The sequence below is a fragment of the Megascapheus bottae genome, chromosome 31, assembly GCF_031878675.1.
Source record: "Megascapheus bottae isolate mThoBot1 chromosome 31, mThoBot2.hap1, whole genome shotgun sequence".
NCBI classification, from domain to species: domain Eukaryota; kingdom Metazoa; phylum Chordata; class Mammalia; order Rodentia; family Geomyidae; genus Megascapheus; species Megascapheus bottae.
The window spans coordinates 743908-764220 of NC_143539.1; the positions used below are offsets into that span (position 1 = coordinate 743908).

Sequence of the window (20313 nt, forward strand, 5' to 3'; positions counted from 1 at the left end):
CGTTCAGTTCCCCCCACCCCCGACACTCGCCGAGCTGGGTCCCTATTGGTCACCCTCCACCTAGGCCCGCCCCCTGCGCCGCTTTCGTCGCCACGGATTGGCCAGCGGCCTCCATCTCTATTGGGCTGGGACCCTTCCATCAGGCGTTTAAACCCCCTCAGACCCCGCCCAGCCCGCTCCGCCCCGCCCAGTCCCCGGCGACCGTTAGTGGCGTGCGCGGGGCGGGGCCGCGGCGGCGTCTCATTCAAACGGTCCAATCAGCGGCGTCCCCCACCGGGCCCCCCGCCTGGCCTCCGCCCCTCGCTCCCCGCTCCTCCGCTCCCCGGGCCCCTTTCCGGCCCCCTTGGCGGCCCCCTTCCGGCCCCTTCCCGGGCCTCCCGCTCTCCCCTCGGCCGGCCCGCCCCGCAGCCCCCACCGGCGCCTCTCGCTCCCACCCGCACCGCGGGCTCCGGGGTTACAGCGGCCGCAGCGCCAGGCGCCAGTGCGCAGACGTCCCGCGGCGCCGCGCGCCCGAGGGGGCGGGGCCTGCGCCGGGGTATAAAGGGCGGCGCGGCGCGCGCGGCCGGCCGAGAGCGGCCGGGCGCGGGGTGGCGGAGCTGCGGGCGCGCTGCGCGGCTGGCGACGCGGCGTCAGAGCCAGCGGGGCGCCGAGCGGGTCCGTGTGGGCCGCCGCGGGCGCGGTTCGGCTTCCCCCTTGCCCGCCCCCGCCGGCTGTCCCGAGAGCTCAGGAAGGGGGCCGGGGGGACCCGCCCCGCCCCCGGCCGGCCGCAGCCATGGTGAGCGGGGCGCCGGGCCCCAGGGGCGGTCGGGGGCCCCGGGAGGAGGCGGCGGAGGCCCGCAGGGCCCGGGCCGGGCGAGGCCCGCGGCGTCCGGGCTCGGCTCCCGGCGCCTCTCGGCCCGCCCGTGGGCGTTACCGGGCGCTGCACGCCCCGTCGCCATTTCCACCCCGGAGCCGAGGTGTGGAGGCTCGTGTGGACGCGGCGCGGCGGGAGGCGGGGACGGGCTAGGCCGCGGGCCTGCCGCGGGCTGCCTGGAGGACGGGGGGGTCGAGCCTCCCCAGAGCCCCCCTCGGAGGCCCGCCAGCCTGAGGGCCCGGCCTAGGGCGGAGCCACGTCTGCCCGCCGCTCACCTCGCTTCCCGCCCCTGCCCAGAACTCCAACGTCGAGAACCTGCCTCCCCACATCATCCGCCTGGTGTACAAGGAGGTGACCACCCTGACCGCAGACCCTCCTGATGGCATCAAAGTCTTCCCCAACGAGGAGGACCTCACGGATCTGCAGGTCACCATCGAGGGCCCTGGTGAGTGTGGCTCACCCGACAACTGGGCAACCCGGCCCCCCTCTGAGGAGCCGGGCCCTGCGCGCTCCTCCCTCACGTTGTGCCGTTAGGTGTGAGGAGTTCCCGTAGAAAAGGCTACCGCCAATCTTACCTGGGCTGGAGTGAGGATCTCAGGTGTGGCCTCTGCACCTGGAGATAAGGAGGAATTAAGTGGGAGTGGGAGAAGAGCCCAGGCGGTTGGGAATAGCCTTATCAAAGTCCTGGAGGGTGGGGCCAGCCCGAGATCTCAAAACCCCTCCTGGGAGTCAGTCAGGAGCCCTGGGACGTGGTGCCACACGGATGGTATTGTAGGGGTTGCAGCTGGCGGTGAAAGTGTTGTATGTGATTGTATTTTGCCATACAACCGAGAATTTAGTTTTATGTGAACAGTCATCACCTGAATTTCTAGTCAACTAAGGTGCTGCTAATGAAGCGTGAAAGAAGGAAGGAGCGAGGTGGGGTTCAAGTGACAGCTGTAGAGCTTCACCTCTTGCTGTGTAGACGTTTGAGTCACGTAGGACCCAGGAGACAGGAAGGCAAAACTCCAGGAAGCCCCAAGATTGCCAGGCTGAGGAACTTGGGTGCTTGGCATCAACAGCTGGAAGTAGCCACCAGAATAATACAGGATATCCACGGGCTTGAGCCTCGAGGGAAGGTGGGAAGAAGTTAGAGCGGTGCTGAAGTCACTCTGGTAGTTCTCACAGTGCCTTAGATGCAGGGTCAGGTGGAGAGGGCCTGGAGGGCTGCTGAGCAGGCTTCTGGCGGCCCAGATTTGGGAAAGGTGGTGAGCGTGACCGCCACGGTGCCCACACCTTAGGGTCCAAGAAAGTTGGTGACTAGAGGGCTGCCAACAGGTGGATAGTGTTGAAGAACATGAGTCAGCAGGACCCTGTGCTCATTTGAGGTAAATGGACCCTTGATTGCCACTTCCTGGAAATGGCACGTACTTGAGTAGTGCTGGGAATAGAAAGTGGGCATCTCGCGGCGCGGTGGCTCACACCTGTATTCCTGGATAGTCAGGAGGCTGAAATCTGAGGATCAAGGTTCAAAGGCAGAAAAGGACCTGAGACTCTAGAACATGGGAAGTGGGGCTTGGCTCAAGGGTAGGGCGGTGGGCTGGAGCTGAAGAGTTGAGGGACAGTGGCCCAGGCTGAGTTCAAGACCCACAAAAAAGAAAAGAAAATAGGCATCCCTCCGTGGAGGACAGGTGGGGCTGCAGGCCGGGGCCTGCCCATTCCCTGAGACCCACGCCTACCAGGCTGTGGAGGACTTCGGGCTCTGCAGGACTCTGGGTTCTTGTCTTCCTCCACCACAGAGGGGACCCCGTATGCCGGAGGCTTGTTCCGCATGAAACTCCTGCTGGGGAAGGACTTCCCCGCCTCTCCACCGAAGGGCTACTTCCTGACGAAGATCTTCCACCCCAACGTGGGCGCCAACGGCGAGATCTGCGTCAATGTGCTCAAGAGGGACTGGACCGCCGAGCTGGGCATCCGGCATGTGCTGCTGGTGAGTGAGCGCACCCCTCCTGGGGCTGCGATGAGCCCGTTTCTCCTCTTGATACCCAGTCTACAGGCGGTAGAGTACTGCTTACCTGGCGCACAGGGTGCCCAGAGCTCTGTTCTCAATACTTTATCCAGTGGATGTTCACCTAGGTTCCCAACTTTCCTGGAAAATACTGGACAGATGCTGCTGTTAGGCAGAGACCAGTGGCCAGCAGGTGGTTTTGCTTCCCCAGGGACATTGGCATTGTCGGAGGCATTTTTGGTGGTCAGCACTGGTGTCCCGTGGTGTGGCCCAGAGGCTCTGAGCCTCTAGGGGATGGCAGGGAAGACGGAGTTGAGGTTTCCTTAGGCGCACTGCCGTAGACGGACCTCAAATCATACCTCCCTCCTTCCTGTTGCATTTTCTCTGGGGTGGCTTGTTGGCTGAGGTCCTCCTGTTGGCTGGTGGGCTGTCGAGCTCTGCCCAGCAGTAAAGATCCAGGCTTGCGTGCTGCAGAGTGCTGCAGGTTTTGGTCTCCTTGACTTTTCACAGACCATCAAGTGCCTGCTGATCCACCCTAACCCTGAGTCTGCGCTCAACGAGGAGGCTGGCCGGCTGCTCCTGGAAAACTACGACGAGTACGCGGCCCGGGCCCGTCTGCTCACAGAAATCCACGGTGGTGCAAGTGGGCACAGCAGTGGAAGGCCTGATGGCGGCCGGGCCCTGGCCACTGGCACTACAGCCTCCCCCACTGAGTACAGCATTATTCCCGGAGGAGCGGATGGCCCCATGGCTAAGAAGCATGCAGGCGAGAGAGATAAGAAGCTGGCTGCCAAGAAAAAGACGGACAAGAAGCGGGCGCTAAGGAGGCTGTAGTGGGCTCTTCCCACCCCACCTGTTCTTCCCCCACCTGTTCCTTCCCTCCCACTCTGTCTCTAAGTTATTTAAATTATGGCTGGGCTGGGGGAGGGCTTGGGGGGCACTGGAACCTGGATTTGTTTTTCTAAATAAAGTTGGAAAAGCAATGTTTTTTGTTGTTGTTTTGGTGGGTCATGGGACTTGAACTCAGGGCCTGGGCGCTGCCTCTGAGAGCTCTTCAGCTCAAATGTTGTGCTCTACCACAGAGCCACTGCTCTGCCTGTCATTACAAGGGGTCCTGTCCTGTGAGAATCACAGCCTTCCCTTTCTATACTCGCCATCTCCAAGCAGCCTTGCTTGGTCCCAGACAGGCAGGTAACTGTGGGTGCCCCCAAGGGAAACACTTGACATTTTGTGGTTTGTTGGTCATTCGTTGTGAAGTCACAAGTTCCATAGCTCTGTAACACCTGTTGCTGTTTGCTCCATGTTGGATTCAGACTGAAATTTAAGTGCCTGACATCCAGTTTCCTATGGCTTATGTGTGTCTTGTCAAGACTGACTGACGGCCTACCTCAGGAGCACACGGGGGTAGGTCAGCAACTCTTGAGTACCTCACACAGATGGAAGGGCAGGAGAGCCACCCACTGGGTGCAGGGCAACACTGGGAAGTCGTACACCTGTTCTCCCAAAGGCTTACTGCACTCCCATACACAAGCATGGAAGACACAGTGCAGTCACACAGACCAGTCTATGTGAAATGTACATTGGGAGAGCAGTGATGAAACATTCTGAAAGGAATGACTCGGTTTTGGAATTACACACAAAACCTTTCACACCATTTCCTGGGGGCTCTATTGCTTGGGCAGCCCTGTGGAAGGTGGCCAGGCAGTGGTGTGGGTTGAAACCCACAGCACCATTTACCCCAGCCTCAGGGTTCTTTCAGATACCTGAGCCAGGTTCCAGTGGAACCCTGGGATTGACCAATGTCTTAGGCGGAGACAGCAGCCCCCAACCCTCAACTGCCCGTCTCTGCCTCACTTCACTTTGGTGGGCCCTCTGCCCACTAGCTGGCACTGAGGCCAAAGCCCTTGATTTTTTTGTTTGTGGGTCATGGGTTTGACCTCTGGACCTGAGCACTGTCCTTGAGCTTTTCAGCTCAAGGCTACCACCCTACCCTTAAAACACAGCCCCACTTCCCATTTTTTAGTGCCCAGATTGGCTTTGAACCATGATCCTGAGATCTCAGCCTCCCGAGTAGGTAGGATTACAGGTGTGATTCACTGCACCCGGCTAGACCAAAAAGCTTTTGGATGAGAGTGCTTACTTAGTATGCATGACACAATGGGTTCAATGCCTCAGTAGCACATACACAAAAGCTGGAAGTGCCACAGTGGCTCAAGTGGTAGGGTGCTAGCCTTGAGACAAACAGCTCAGCAACAGTACCCAGGCCTTGAGTTCAAGCCCCAAGACTGGCAAGAAGAAAACAAGTTGACATGTCATCAAGCCTTTTGTGGAAAAAAGGTGTCCGAACCCCCTTCCCAGATGTCTGCTGAACAAACAACACGTTAAGCTGAGGAGCGAGACTCTTTATTGCATCTGGGGTATAGGGCTCAGGAGCTCTTAGTGGGGCGAGTCCGCTTCCTCTTCACCACCACAGGCTTCTGGCTGCGAAGAATGGCACTGGCCCTGCGGATGGCAGCCTGCGGAAAGGGGACAGCGAAAGGTGCTCAACTCAAATCCCCAAAGCCATTGCCTGGGCCCCACCTGGGGGAGCCCAGCCCCGCTGGCTCCTGGCCCCGTCCCCCGGACCCAGAGCCCACACTCACCATGCGCAGGTCTGGGCGGTACTTGTTCTTTCGGATCATGTGCCTGATGCTGCTGAGGGTGGCCCGTGCGTTCTTGTTGATGGTGGTTCGCACATAGGATGTAGCTGGCTTCCGCTGACCTAGTGTAGGGGAGACCAAGCATCACTGGACCAGGCCTTCAGAGCACTCCCAGGTAGTTGCGACGTTCTTACCCCAGAAACCTGAGCAGCCTGGGAGTGGAGACAGGGCATGGCCAGTAACCTGACTCCTGGCCTGGCCCAGCCCATCCACTCAGCAAACGCTTACGGGTTTTCAGGCACCCATGCCCATCCCATCCTCACTAGCTCAATTATACCACCGGCAGACAAGGTCACACTTGTTAGCAGTTGTTCTAATCATGACCCCAAACTGAAGATATCCAGCCTAGAACAATCCTAAATTATGAAAAGGCAAAAGATGTACAAATGGTGTAAAACACCCTGCTGGGCTGAGCAGGGTTCAAGAGAGGATCAGCCCCAGGGAAAGGAGCAACTAACACCTTCCTTCCAACTCCCAATCCTGGGCCACCAACTCAGTCTGCCCCAGTCAGATCCTGACAGGGACTTAGGGAGTCAGTCAGGGTCTGACATCAGAGCAGAGGTGACAAAGCCCCAGATAGCATCGCGTACTCCTGGAATTTCTTTCCCCAAGAAGTCATCATGAGGATCAAGACCAGAGCTTCTCTTAACCTTAGAAAGGCTCTCGGGGGCCCAGCATTCAGGGTTCCCAGGGCAAGGCGCTGGCTGCTGGAGAAGGGTGGATAACCTCCCTCCAGCTCAGCCGAATGTGGCTGTCAATGAACAGGACCTGGGCCCTGCATGAGAGCAGAAACCAGGCCTCCCAACCAAAGGGAATGACTTCAAGGCCTGGGCACTGTCCCTGAGTTGCTTTGGCTCAGGAACAGTGCTCTACCACTTGATGCAGTCACTTTTCTGGTTTTCTGTTCAACTGGTATTGAGGAATGGAGCCCAAGGCTTCTTGCATGCTAGGGAAGCAGCACATCGCTCTACCACTAACCCACCATTGCCTCGGATTCTTTGGAAAAAAAAAAAACTTGGAGACAGCAAATGTGATGGTTACTGTCCGTGAGGTCCAAAACAGCCCTGTCCTTCCAGGGGGCAGTTGAAGGTGTGTGTGGTGTGTGTGCGGGGAGAAGAGCTGCCTCCTGCCCAGCCCATCCTCTTCACACGGGAAGGGAGCTCGGCCGTTTCCCTCCGAGCTGAGCAGTTACAGCTAACACGACTTGGTGTGAGAGCCTCCAGGGGAGGTAAAGGCTCACGGTGCCCGGACGGAGGCTCGGCTCACCAGATCTCCGTTTCATGACCACCACGACCCCTTTGCCGTCGGCGGCGGGCTCCACACCCACGGTCTTGCGATGGATCAGCCCGTTGTACCGGAAGGAGTTGCGGGCCTTGAGGTTATTGGGCTCCTGTGAACGAGGCAGAGGAGGACCTGAGCCCCGAGGAGACGCGCGTGGGTCCCTTCCTGGGACCCCCAAGACCCTGTCCTCGCGCGCTCGGGCCCTACTCACGGTGCTATACGTCTGCTTGTTCCTCTTGATGAGGAAGCTGGAGCAGTTCCTCACGACCATCCATTGCAGATGCGCAGACATGATGGCGGCTGCGGAGAAAGGAGCACGTGGGGGAGGGCGCAGGGGCGGCCGGCGCCGGGCTGCGCCTGGGCCCCTGGGCAGCGGGGGACGCGGGGAGCAGGCCTGGGGCTCCGGCGGGGCGGCCGCGAAGGAGCGAGGACCCGGGACGACGCGAAACCCCGGGCTGCGGGTGGGGAGCTGCGCCGCCAAGGCGGAGGAGGCGCGGGAGGCGCTGCCCGGCGAGGGCCGAGGGCCGAGGGGCCGGGGCGAGGGCCGAGGGGCCGGGGCAAGGGCCGAGGGGCCGGGGCGAGCGCTGGCCGAGGGCCGAGGGGCCGGGGCGAGGGCCGAGGGGCCGGGGCGAGCGCGGGCGGCGGGCCGAGGGCCGAGGGGCCGGGGCGAGGGCCGAGGGGCCGGGGCGAGCGCGGGCCGAGCGTCGAGGGCGCGCGCTCACCTCCTCACGACGCGGCGGCCGGAGACGGAAAGAGGCCGGCGGGGGGCGTGGCGAAGCTTTAACGCCGACACGCATTTCCGCTTCCGCTGTGGGCGGGTCCCGCCGCCGCCGGCCCGCCCCCCTCCGGCGGCGCCCGGCCCCGAGGCAGCTCGGCCGCGTCTGGCTGTCCCCGCCGGCCCGGGCCGCTCGGAGGTCTTCGGGCGCCCCCGCCACCCTTCGGCAGCGCTCGGCGGCAGCGTCCGCCGACGCCTCGCCGCGCTCGGGCGTCTCCCGGGCGTTCGCCCTCGCCGCCTCTGCCGGCCTCGGGCCTGGTCGGAAGGGCTCGGCCGATCCCGGGCGCCTCTCGGCGGTTGGCGAGTCCCGGCCGAGTTGAACTTCCCCCAACTGTCCGGAGCCGCGAGCCTTAGTTACCCGCCGTGGCCGCAGCCTCTTCCCGGGCCTCGCTGCCCCCCGCCCGCCGCTGCCGGCGAGCCCTCCCCGCGGGCCTCGGGATCCGGTTCCCCGAAGTCGGGCCCAGCCCGGGGAGGGCCGCCTCCTCCGGGGACGCCTGCACGCGGGGACTGCGCCCGGGGCCCGACTCCCCGCGGGCAGGGCCGCTCCTGCCCCTGCCCACCCCTGGGCCCCTAGTTCTGGGGAAACGCCGGACCTCCCGGCTCGTCACACACCGTCCACGGCCGACCCGTCGTGCCGCCACGACGCCCGGAGGCCCGGGGACTGATGGACGCTCGAGGGGAAGGACCTCGGCTCCCGAGCGCCCGGGGCGGGGGGGGGGGTGGACGTGGGCAGCCCCGGGCCGGCGCCCATTTTGGCCGTAAACGCCCCGGCTTTCCGTTTGGGTGACGGGATCTGTGCCCGGCTGCCCCGGCCCAGGACTCGGCATCCCAGCCCGGGCACCCGGGCGGGGCTGTGCGCGCCGCGGCTCAGGTGACCGGACGGGCGGGCGCCGGGCACACCTGCCTGCGTCCTGACCCCGCCCCGGGCGGCCGCACCCCAGGACGCCCCGCCGGAGCCGCCGGCCAGCGCGGCGGCCGAGGGGCCAGGACAGGGCCAGGACGGGGCCATGGCGGCGGCCGCGGGTGCCCCGCAGGCGTCCCCGGCGGGAGCCGCGCCCGCGCCGGCTAAGGCGCCCGGCCCGGCGGCCGGCCTGGGCCGCTGCCGCGTGGCGCTGCTGCTGGCCGTGGCGCTGGACGTGGCGGGCATGGCGGCCCTGCTGACCGGCGTGTTCGCGCAGCTGCAGGTGCGCGGCCGCGACTTCGGCGACCTGCTGATCTACTCGGGCGCGCTGCTGGTGTTCATGAGCCTGCTGGGCTGGATCCTCTGGTACACGGGCAACATCGAGATCTCGCGCCAGGAGCTGGAGCGCGACTACGGCCTGCGGCCCTCGGCGCTCGCCCGCCTGGCGCGCAAGCTGTCCCGCCGCTGGTCGGCCCCGGCCGCCGGGCCCCGCGCCGCGCCCGGGCCCCGCGCCGCGCGCCGCGCCGCCCGCGCGCCCCCGCCGCCCGCCGCCCGCCGCGTGCGCCTGCAGCTCGCCACGCTCGAGGCCGGGCCCGGGGCGGCGGGCGCCGGCAACGAGTGACCGCAGGTGAGGGCTGGGAGGGCTGGGGGGAGGGACCCGGGGAGCGGGGGACCCGGGGAGCGGCGGACCGGAGCCTCTGCTCTCTCTGGGCCTGACACTGGCCAACAGGCAGGGGGCAGGTCAGTGAGTAGATGAGGAAACAGGGCGAGGGCCGATGACTTGGTAGGTGGTTGGTGGGGAGAGAGATGAGGGAGCAGGATGGTTGATGGACGGATGGGATGGTGAGTGGGTACTTTGGTTGAGAGGTGGCCATGAGTGGATACCAGATGGGTGGGTAGGTTTGTTGTGTGTGTGGATGTCTGGATGGGTGAGTGGTCGGTTGACTTGGTTGTGTGGATAAGAAGATAGGTGAACATTTGGGTGGGTGAGTGACTGAATGCATTTTCCACCGGAGGTCTATAAAATAATTAAATTCTAGGGGCTGGGAGTTTGGCCTAGTGGTAGAGTGCTTGCCTAGCATGCACGAAGACCTAGGTAGGTTCAATTCCTCAGTACCACATACATAGGAAAAAGCCAGAAGTGGTGCTGAGGCTCAAGTGGTAGAGCTCTAGCCTTGAGAAAGTTCAAGCACAGTGCTCAGGCCCTGAGCTCAAGCCCAGGACTGGAATAAAAAAAAAAAAAAAAAAGAATTCTGGGCCTGGGAATGTTGCTTAGGGGTAGAGTGCTTGCCTAGCATGCATGAAATGAAGCCCTAAGTCCGATTCCTCAGTACCACATATACAGAAAAAGCCAAAAGTGGCACTGTGGCTCAAGTGGTAGAATGATAATCTTGAGCAAAAGCAGCTCAGGGACAGAGCCCAGGCCCTGAGTTCAAGCCCTAGGACTGGCAAAAATTAAACCCTAAGACATTTTTTCTTCATGATAAATTAACTTTGATCTTAAGCATCAAGAATGATAGTGTAGGCCAGGCACTTTAGCTCATGCCTATAATCCTAGCTACTCAGGCTGAGATCTGAGGATCACAGTTCAAAGCCAGCCTGGGCATTAAAGTCTGTGAGACTCATTTCCAATTAACAACCAGAAAACCAGAAGTGGTGCTATTGTTCAAGGGGTAAGGCAGTAGCCTTGAGCTGAAGAACTCAGGGCAGACTTCAAGTCCCAGGATCCACAGGAAAAAAAGAATGATAGTGTAGCTAAGCACTGAAGGCCCATGCCTAAAACCCTAACTACTCAAGAGGCTGAAATCTAAGGAGCCTGGTTCAAAGCCAATCCAGGCAGGAAAGTCCATGGTCCTTGATACATTTTTTTTTCCTTGCTGGTCCTGGGGTCTAGGTACTGCCCTTGAGCCTCTTTGTGCTCAAGGCTAGCACTGTACCACTTGAGCTCCAGTACCACTTCTGACTTTTTCTTTTTTTGGTAGTTTTTTGGAGATAAGAGTCTCAAGGAGTTTCCTGCCTGGGCTGGCTTTGAACTGCCATCCTCAGATCTCAGCCTCCTGAGTAGTTAGGATTAGAGGTGTGAGCCACTGGTGCCTGATTTTTTTTTCTCCAGAGCCGAGGACCAAACTCAGGGTTTTGCCAGGCAATTGCTCTTCCATTGAACTGAATCCTCAATCCCTCCATGAGACTCTCATCTCCAAGTAACTACCAGAAAATCAGAAGTGGAGCTCTCTCTCAAGTAATAGAGCACTTGCCTTGAGCAAAAGAGCACAGGGAGAATGCCCAGGCCCTGAGTTCAAGTCCTGACTGGCTAAAAGAGAAGAGAAGAGCAATAGCATCTGGTTGATTGGTAGGTTGGGTTTCTTTTGAGATACTTCATAGACCAGGCTGGCCTCAATCTCATGACCCTCCAGCCTCAGCCTTCTGAGTGCTGGAATGACAGGTGTGGGTGTCTGGCTCAAAGTGATTCTAAATGTGTCCTGCTCTTTGTGAGAACTTAGGAAGCAGTCACTTTCACACTGTCCCATTTCTGTGGTTCAATGAATAAGCTGGCTTAAGAAGGGATGGACAACTCTATGTATAGGTGAAGCATGAGTGAACGGTGTCTCATCTGTAGTTACAATTAGCCTTGAGAATCCCTGACATTGCCCACACGCCTGCACGTCTGCCCCAGCTGGGTGGACTCCACTGCTTGGACTATTCACAAGGGCCTCCAGCCAAACTGACGTGAGCTGAGCCTGCTCAGAAGGAAATAAGGGGTGTGGTGAGACAGGCCTGTAATCCCAGCCCTGGGGAGGTGGAGGCAGGAGGCTCTGGAGTTCAAAGCCAGCCCAGATTATGTTCAGAGTTGTAGCTGAGCTACAGGGCAAGAGTCTGTCTCTAAGAAACAAACCAGCCAGGTGCTGATGGCTCTCGCCTGTCTTCTTAACTACTCAGGAGGTTGAGAGGCTCTGGAGCCAGCCCAGGCACAAGAGTCTATGAGACTCTTATCCCCAATTTACCACCAGAAAACCAGAAGTGGCACCTTGGCTCAAAGCAGTAGCGCACTAGCCTTGAGCTAATGAGCTCAGGGACAGGCACCCAGGCCTAGAGTTCAAGACCCACAACCAACAAGAAAAAAGGAATCAGTACCTCACATTTGTAATCCCAGAAAGTGAAGATCAGGAGTATGGTAGCTCCAGACCAGCCCAAGGCAAAAAAATAAAACCATTCTCAACAGAAGCAGCTGGGTGGTCACAGTAGCATGTGCCTGTCAGGAAGCCTTCTACATGTCAGTTCTGTGAGACTCGTCCCTAACCCCAGAAGCCCGAGGGACAGTGCCCAGGCCCTCAATTCAAGCTCAAGTTCCTGCACAAACAGCCAGAGCCAAGGAACATGGCTTGGCAGTGGAGCGCTTGCTCAGCAGGTGTGAAATGCTGAGTTCACACCCCAGTACTGCCAAAGGAAAAGGCTGGGTGTTGGTTGCTTATGACTGCAATCCTAGCTTGAGGACTGAGATCTAAGGATCACAGTTTGAAGCCAGCCTGGATAGGAAAGTCAGACTCATGTCTAGGGTCCCAGTGGTTCACAACTATAATCCTATTTACTCCAGAGAGGTCTGGAGGTCTGAAAGCAGCCCAAGTGGAAAAGTCCTGCAGATTCCATCTGCAATTAATTGGCAAAATGCTGGATTGAAGGCATTGTTCAAGTGGTAAAACACCAGTCATGAACAAGCAAGCATGCAAGGCCCTGAGTTCAAGGCATGCACATAACAAAGAACTTGGACAGGCATGTTCTAGCTCGGTCTCTTCCTGGCTCTGTCAGGAAGGTACAGGACAGGAGAGTGGTTGAGAGCTAGGGCCTCTGCCTCCTCCCCTCTGCTGGCCAGAGCAGGGGTGGATGGGTAGACTGGTGGTAGATCCTGAGCCGTCACTGATGCCGCCCTCCCTCTTTGCAGATGTCCTCTCCAGTCAGGAGCCAGCTGAGACGTGGTGACGCCCACGACCACCAGGACGCCCGTGTTCTCCCTCTGCCCCTACTGGATAAACGACTTTGCCTTAGACGCTGCTTGACTCTCTGGGACAGGGACACTGGTGGGGTGAGAGTGGAGGCCCCAAATGGTCTTGGGGGCCCAGGGACCAGTTTCCCACGGGTGCCCCTCTGCCCAGCCCAGCAGATGCAGGGACAGGCTAGATTGGTTTACTGGGATGGCACTCGTGGAGCACAGGCCTTGCCCCAGCTCCCCACAGTTGTGGGGGGGGAGGGAGGATTGAGGAGTCACTCAGTGGCGCCCCCTGCTGAAGAGGCACCAAAACCCAGCTCCTTCCAGCTCCTCTCTGCACTCACCTCAGAATTCTCTCATTGCAGGCCTCCCTGCCTCACCTTCTAGCCTCCATTCTGCTCCAGGGTTACCGAGCAGGCTAGGGTATACACTAAACCTTGTGTGCACCCTCAGCTGCCAGCCCCCCCCACGCTTCCCAGCAAAGACATGCACGTCTAGACCAGGCACAATGGGCTACTCCTGTCATCACGGCCGCTCCCGGTGGCGAGAATCATGAGGGTCACAGCTCAGGGCCAACCAGGACGGAAAGACACATCCCGCCCCCCTTTTCCTATTTTTAACAACAACAAAACATGGCTGTGGTGCATGCCTGTCTCCCCAGATGTGTGAGAGGGATGAGAAGTCAGAACTGGGCAAAACAGTGAGATCTCACCTGATAAATGAGGACAAAAAGCTGGAGGCATGGCTCAGGCGGACAGCCTGCCAAACCAGCAAGGCTGGAGCTCAAGGGAGCTCCAGTACTGCCAAAAATGGAAAGAGACGCACATCTGTATTCCATATCTGTATTAAAGGGCTCCCCTGGGGCTCCCCCTAGTCTTCCTCCCCCCCTTCTGTCTCCTCTCCCCCTGTCCCTTCCCCTTCAGTGCCCGCAGAGGCATCCCCCGCCTCGGTGGGCTGCCCCGATGTCTTCTTAGACAGCAGTGAGCCCGGCCGCGACAGGCGGCATCGGCCCTTCAGAAACTTCGGGAGGTGCAGCATATCCTTGCGCCGGGCCCACCTGGCGGGAGGGACAGACTCAGCGGGGGGCCAGCTGCCCAGCCCCATGGGACAGCCAGGCCAGCCGCCCGCCCGCCCGCTCACCAGAACAAGCAGATGCAGCAGATGAGGAAGAGCAGACCGCCGCAGGTCCAGCCCAGGGCCCACATGTGCTTCCGGCGCATATTCTCTGCACAGAGGAAGGAGGTTGTGGACTCCCCAGGCGGCCCCATCCCACACAGGCCCTGCGCCCCGACACTCACCGTCGGGCCGCTGGTGGTAACAGACGCCATCTCGGTAGCAGCACCGCAGCCGCAGGCAGAGATTGGGGTTCTCAATGGCTGCCTGGCCCCCGCAGCTCTCTCGGTCCCACACATCTCCCTCACAGCCTGGGGTGGCCACAGTGGGGGCTTCATCACAGGCCTGGCCCCCCAAGGCCTGGCTGCAGGGCTGCTCCATGGAGGCCCTAGAGGTCCAGGCCAAGTCCCTCCTCCCCTAGTCCCCTAGGTCCAGGCCCCAGCCCCCCTTCCCCCCCTCAGGCCTAAGGGTCCAGGCCCCAGCCTCCTCATCTTCTCAGAACCCTAAGTCTAATCCGGGCTCCCCATTCCTGGAGACTCCAGGATTTCAGTTCCCGCTCACTCCATGGATAGAAGAATCCTTGGATTCCGTTCGCATCTGTGGGAGACAAGAGGTGGTATTAGGGGCTGTCTGGAATCAAGGGGGCCCCTTCCCCAGCCCCCCAATGTCTGTGACAGTCCCCTCACCTACTGAGCCCTGCACCAGCAGGAGAAGGCCCAACGCTGGGATCCCAGAGCCCACCATGCTGCCTCCCCAGGCCCCTGGGCCTCTGTGGAGAGAGGCCGTGAGGGACATCACCCCAGCAACAGCTGGGCCCCGCCCCGGCTCCAGCCCCAGGGTTCTGAGTTCTGTTGCTAGGGGTCCCCCCTTGAGGACTGGAGGGGCGCTCCTCCAGCCTGCTCATGTCCAGTCTAGGAGCTGGCTGTGAGCACCCACGCTGGACACGGTGGCATGGGCCTGGCTGTGGAGGCTCCTTTGGAAGTGAGGGGGCAGGAGGGTCTCCCCCCTCCCCTGTACCCCCAGAGCCAGCCAGACCAGAGAGCTCCGGAGACTTCTCCCCCAGAGGAGACTTCCCCCAGGGCTTTTCCTTCCTGACTTGCTGCCTGCAGAGGCCCCCTCTGATGGCAGTCTTGGGGGACCTCAGAGCTGGGGTCTTTCCCCTTAGCAACTAGCGGGAGGGGTCTCCTGGGACATGTGGGGTCTCACTGAGCCCCATTGTTAGGGAAGGTGGTTTCCCCAGCAACCAGGAGAGGAGCAGGAGGATAGGACATTGGGGGCCTAGGGGAGGGAGCCCAGGTCCCAGAAAGGGGAGACAAGCTGGAGTGTCTGGGGTGGTTTTGCATGGGGGGGGGGAGGTCCTCCCAAGAAGACAGCCAGCCAGATGGGTTTGGGCAACGCCAATACTCCCCATTCCCAGAGGCAGCTAGGCTTTGGCTCTGGACCCCCACGTCTGAGGGGGGAGGCTGGGTCTGGAGCCCCAGGTCTGAGAGAAGAAGCTGGGCCTGGACCCCTGGGTCTGAGGGAGGAGGCTGGGTCTGGACTCCTGGGTCTGAGGGAGGAGGCTGGGTCTGGAGCCCCAGGTTTGAGAGAAGAAGCTGGGCCTGGACCCCCGGGTCTGAGGGAGGAGGCTGGGTCTGGACTCCTGGGTCTGAGGGAGGAGGCTGGGCCTGGACCTCCACGTCTGAGGGAGGAGGCTGGGGTCTGCATCCCCGGGTCCAAGGCCAGTACTTGTGAGTCTGACTCCTCCTCACACCCAGGCTCCTGTAAACATGGAGAGGGTGCCGGCTCGACTCCGTCAGAGATGACACAGGTTGGAGGGGCTTGGCAGGGGGCCCGGGGTGGGGGTCAGAGGGCTTGAGGCTGAGTACAGGCAGCTGGCTGTGTATTTCCTGTGTCCACACCATCTGGACCAGCTTCCCAATTCCCTGGATTCCTCAGGGATCAAGGAGGGGTTGGGGGGGGGCACCGTCAAAGCCCTCACCGCTAATGACAGGTTTGGGTTGCCTCTGTGGCCGATCGGCCCCGTCACCCCCCAGAGGCCAGACAGGACCCCCCAGGGACAGACAGACGGACACACACAGCCTGGGTCTTGCTGACATCACACCCAGCCATTTGCCACCTCACCCAGGGGCCAACACACCGGCCAGACCCCACTGGCAAGCCCAGGTTGTCCCCGGAACCCCCCACTCAGCCTCCCTCTTGTCTTTTCCTGCATCCGTCTTCTCATTCTGGGTCTTTGTGGTCTGTCTGTCTCTGCCCTCTTCTGCCATCTCATGGGATTCCTGCCTCACTTGTGGCTCATGTCCCTAGGGGGGCCAGGAGGCCCGGTCTGTGGTTCTCAGCTACTGGGTGCAGCTGGTGGCAAGGAGTTCAAGTCCCACCCCAGACTCCTACGGTGAGGAGCTGGTAGGACCTGAAACTGGAAGCCCAGCATTGGCCTCTCCGGAGTGGAGAAGGGGGCTGCGGATGAATTAGAGCCAAAGGGGGCGGGAGGGGTCTGAAAGAGGAAGCTGGGTCTCGACTGCTGGGTCTGACAAGGAGGCCAGGGTCTGGTAATAGAACCCTAGGTAAAAGAGAACTGGCCTCTGGACCCCTGGGTCTGAGGGAGGGGGCTGGGGTCCAGACTCCCAGGTCTGAGGGAGGAGGACTAGAGCCCCGGACCCCCAGGTATGAGGGAGGAGGCTGGGGTCCAGATCCCGGGTCCTGAGAAAGGATGCTGCGCCCCAGACCCCCAGGTCTGAGGGAGGAGGCTGGGGTCCAGATCCCGGGTCCTGAGAAAGGATGCTGCGCCCCAGACCCCCAGGTCTGAGGGAGGAGGCTGGGGTCCAGATCCCCGGTCCTGAGGGAGGAGGTGGGGGGTGGAGGTGGGGGGGTGAGTGCTGGGTTAAGGGGCTGGCACTTTACTTCCTGGTATTGCTCCCAGGCTGGCCACAAGCCCAGTCCACGTCCCCTCTGTCCAGGCCACCCCCCAGGCTGGTGGCCTGAGTCACCTTGGCTGGCCCCACCACCGGTCTGGGGGAGCTACGTCAGCTCTCCCCTCATGACGCAGCCTCAGGCCCCCCACACTGACTCAGCCGGAAACAGGCCCCTCTGAACCAGCAGAGGCGGACGGAGTCCCCGCGGGAGGGTAGGCTGGGGAGGGCCTCTGGGGCCCTGGTGGGGCGGCTGTGACGGGGCCATGTGGGGGGCAAGGGGGCTTACCTGAGCCGATGAGGTCACCTCCCTCCGCAGTGGGCCTCTGACCTCACCTCCCTGGTTGGTTTTCTTTTTTGTGTGTCAGAAATGAACTTTGAACTCATGGCACCGCACTTGCCTGCACCACTGTGCGTGCGTGCGTGTGCGTGCGTGCGTGTGCGAGTGTGTGTGAAGTGGATGCAGTGCTGGTGTTCTGTGTTCTGGTGCACTGGGGTTTTGAACTTGGGATCTTTGCTTGTTCAGCTTGCTGTGCACTCTAGCTGGCCCTGTCTCCCGGGGCCCCCGCAGTCCCCCCCCCCACCGCCACAGCAGCAAGGGAAGGAGAACCCTCCAGCTACCACTGGGTCTTGCACCAGCCAGATCAGCAGCCTCCAGGCAGGGCTTGCTCTGGCCTCCCTGGGCTCAGTCCTGCCCTTCACATCCTGGGGGTTTTGCACTTCTGTGTCCCTGTGTGGTGGCTTCATCCGGGTCTCCAACATCCTGGCACTGGCTTTGGGGGGGGTGGTCCAGCCTCCCCATTTCACCCCTTCACCATCCCATGTTTCCCCTCTCCAGTGGCTTCCTCTGTATCCCTGGATTACGAATAAAAGCATGGCTGTGAAAAAAGCGGTGGTCCTTGTGATACCTGGAGCTCTGCTCTGCAGCTCAGGGGTGGGAGAAACGGAGATCCAGAGGGGTCTGACGGTCACAGGCCCGAATCCTGCCTGCCTCTGCCACACGTCCTGATTCCTTCTCCTCTTGGTCCAGCCTCTGGTCCTCTCTCAGCTTTTGTTGATACTGACTTTGGTTTAGTTAGGTTTGGGGTGTTTCGGTTGATTTTGGTCTTTTGTGAGGAAGTTTTTTATGTTGTGGGGCTTGAACTCAGAGCCTGGGACACTATGCCCGAGCTTTGTTGCTGAAGGCTAGAGCTCTATGACTTTGAGCCACAGTGCCACTTGGTTTTCTAGTGGTTCATTTTGGAGATTAGTCTAATGGGCTTTCCGGGCCTCAGCCCCCTGAGTAGCTGACATTACACAAATGAACCACCAGAGCCTGCCTGGGGAAAGCTTTCTGTTTATGCCGTTCTGGGGCTTGAACTCAGGGCCGGGATGCTGTCCCTGAGCTGCTTTTGTCCAAGGCCAGCGCTGTACCACTTGAGCCACAGCACCACTTCCTGCTTTTTCTGTGTGTGTGTGTGTGGTGCTGAGGAATGGAACCCAGGGCTGCATGCATGCTAGGCGAGCCCTCGACCGCTGGGCCACACTCCCAGCCTTGGGGAAAGGGTTTTCAGACAGGATCTCACTGTTCCACAGCAGTGCGGCCACTCAGCCTTCCACGCCATCGAGCCTCAGCGCCTGGCCCACTGGCTTCTGGGCTCTACCTGCCTCCATGTCTCCCCGCCTGGGCTCTACCTGCCTGCGTGCCTCCCCGCCTGGGCTCTACCTGCCTGCGTGCCTCCCCGCCTGGGCTCTACCTGCCTGCGTGCCTCCCCGTCTGGGCTCTACCTGCCTCTGTGCCTCCCCGTCTGGGCTCTACCTGCCTGCGTGCCTCCCGTCTGGGCTCTGCCTGCCTCTGTGCCTCCCCATCTGGGCTCTACCTGCATGCGTGGCTCCCCATCTGGGCTCTACCTGCCTGCGAGCCTCCCCGTCTGGGCTCTACCTGCCTCCATGCCTCCCCATCGGGGCTCTACCTGTCTGTGTGCCTCCCCGTCTGGGCTCTACCTGCATGTGTGCCTCCCCCTCTGGGCTCTACCTGCCTCTGTGCCTCCCCGTCTGGGCTCTACCTGCCTCCATGCCTCCCCATCGGGGCTCTACCTGCCTGTGTGCCTCCCCGTCTGGGCTCTACCTGCCTCCTTGCCTCCCCATCGGGGCTCTACCTGCCTGTGTGCCTCCCCGTCTGGGCTCTACCTGCCTCCTTGCCTCCCCATCGGGACTCTACCTGCATGCGTGCCTCCCCGTCTGGGCTCTACCTGCCTGCGTGCCTCCCCGTCTGGGCTCTGCCTGCCTCCTTGCCTCCTCGTCTGGGCTCTGCCTGCCTCCGTGCCTCCCCGTCTGGGCTCTACCTGCCTCCTTGCCTCCCCTTCGGGGCTCTACCTGCCTGCGTGCCTCCCCATTGGGGCTCTACCTGCATGTGTGCCTCCCCGTCTGGGCTCTACCTGCATGCGTGCCTCCCCGTCTGGGCTCTACCTGCCTCCTTGCCTCCCCGTCTGGGCTCTACCTGCATGCGTGCCTCCCCGTCTGGGCTCTACCTGCCTCCTTGCCTCCCCGTCTGGGCTCTGCCTGCATGCGTGGCTCCCTGTCTGGGCTCTACCTGCCTCCGTGCCTCCCAGTCTGGGCTCTACCTGCCTGCGTGCCTCCCCGTCTGGGCTCTACCTGCCTGCGTGCCTCCCCATTGGGGCTCTACCTGCATGTGTGCTTCCCCGTCGGGGCTCTACCTGCCTGCGTGCCTCCCCGTCTGGGCTCTACCTGCCTGCGTGCCTCCCCGTCTGGGCTCTACCTGCCTCTGTGCCTCCCCGTCTGGGCTCTACCTGCCTCCTTGCCTCCCCATCGGGGCTCTACCTGCCTGTGTGCCTCCCCGTCGGGGCTCTACCTGCCTGCGTGCCTCCCCGTCGGGGCTCTACCTGCCTGCGTGGCTCCCCGTCGGGGCTCTACCTGCCTGCGTGGCTCCCCGCCTGGGCTCTACCTGCCTCCTTGCCTCCCCATCTGGGCTCTACCTGCCTCCTTGCCTCCCCGTCTGGGCTCTACCTGCATGCGTGGCTCCCCGCCTGGGCTCTACCTGCCTCTGTGCCTCCCCATCTGGGCTCTACCTGCCTCCTTGCCTCCCCATCGGGGCTCTACCTGCCTGTGTGCCTCCCCGTCGGGGCTCTACCTGCATGTGTGCCTCCCAGTCGGGGCTCTACCTGCCTCCTTGCCTCCCCGTCTGGGCTCTACCTGCCTCCTTGCCTCCCCGTCGGGGCTCTACCTGCCTGCGTGGCTCCCCGTCGGGGCTCTACCTGCCTGCGTGGCTCCCCGTCGGGGCTCTACCTGCCTGCGTGGCTCCCCGCCTGGGCTCTACCTGCCTCCTTGCCTCCCCGTCTGGGCTCTACCTGCCTCCTTGCCTCCCCGTCTGGGCTCTACCTGCCTCCTTGCCTCCCCGTCTGGGCTCCACCTGCCTCCGTGCCTCCCCGTCGGGGCTCTACCTGCATGCGTGCCTCCCTGTGCCCCCCCTGCTTTAGCATCCTGGCCTTCTCCGTTTGCTCAGCGTCCTCTCTGCAGCCTCCCGGTCCCAGCCATCCCTCTTCTCAGCTGGGGTCCCCGTGTGGATGGCGCTGAGGGGTCTGTGCCCGGGCTCTTGCCACGCTGGGCCCGCCGGACCCCCCAGCCCCCAGCCGGGCCCCAGCTCCGGGCCGCACGTCCGCCCCAGCCGGTGGAGGTGAAGGGAGGGGACGCGATGACCTCACCCGCCCCTCTCCGACCCCCCCACTTCACTTTTCAACTTTTCCAACTTTTCCTGCCGTGCCCTCCTCTGAGCGCGGCAGCCCGGGCCCGGCAGCCGGGGAGGGAGGGTGA

At 61.7% G+C, this 20313-nt stretch overlaps 3 protein-coding genes across 3 annotated transcripts; 1 reads left to right on the forward strand and 2 right to left on the reverse strand.

The window, feature by feature from the left end:
* Positions 1 to 5227: 5227 nt before the first annotated feature.
* Positions 5228 to 7637, reverse strand: Rpl28 (ribosomal protein L28). Its single transcript, XM_090322976.1, has 5 exons — positions 7543 to 7637; positions 7032 to 7120; positions 6806 to 6929; positions 5483 to 5601; positions 5228 to 5356 (listed from the first exon to the last, which is right to left on the reverse strand). The coding sequence occupies exons 2-5, from the start codon at positions 7110 to 7112 to the stop codon at positions 5267 to 5269; spliced, it is 414 nt and encodes a 137-aa protein (XP_090179102.1). The 5' UTR covers positions 7113 to 7120; positions 7543 to 7637; the 3' UTR covers positions 5228 to 5266.
* A 3-nt stretch (positions 7638 to 7640) lies between these two features.
* Positions 7641 to 12536, forward strand: Tmem238 (transmembrane protein 238). The gene is made up of 2 exons (XM_090322975.1): positions 7641 to 9124; positions 12434 to 12536. Exon 1 carries the CDS (start codon positions 8603 to 8605, stop codon positions 9116 to 9118), a length of 516 nt encoding a protein of 171 aa, XP_090179101.1. The 5' UTR covers positions 7641 to 8602; the 3' UTR covers positions 9119 to 9124; positions 12434 to 12536.
* An 812-nt stretch (positions 12537 to 13348) lies between these two features.
* Tmem190 (transmembrane protein 190) lies at positions 13349 to 14754 on the reverse strand. Its single transcript, XM_090321940.1, has 6 exons — positions 14627 to 14754; positions 14278 to 14360; positions 14153 to 14188; positions 13777 to 13902; positions 13619 to 13703; positions 13349 to 13535 (listed from the first exon to the last, which is right to left on the reverse strand). Exons 2-6 carry the CDS (start codon positions 14333 to 14335, stop codon positions 13349 to 13351), a joined length of 492 nt encoding a protein of 163 aa, XP_090178066.1. The 5' UTR covers positions 14336 to 14360; positions 14627 to 14754.
* Between the last annotated feature and the right edge of the window lie 5559 nt (positions 14755 to 20313).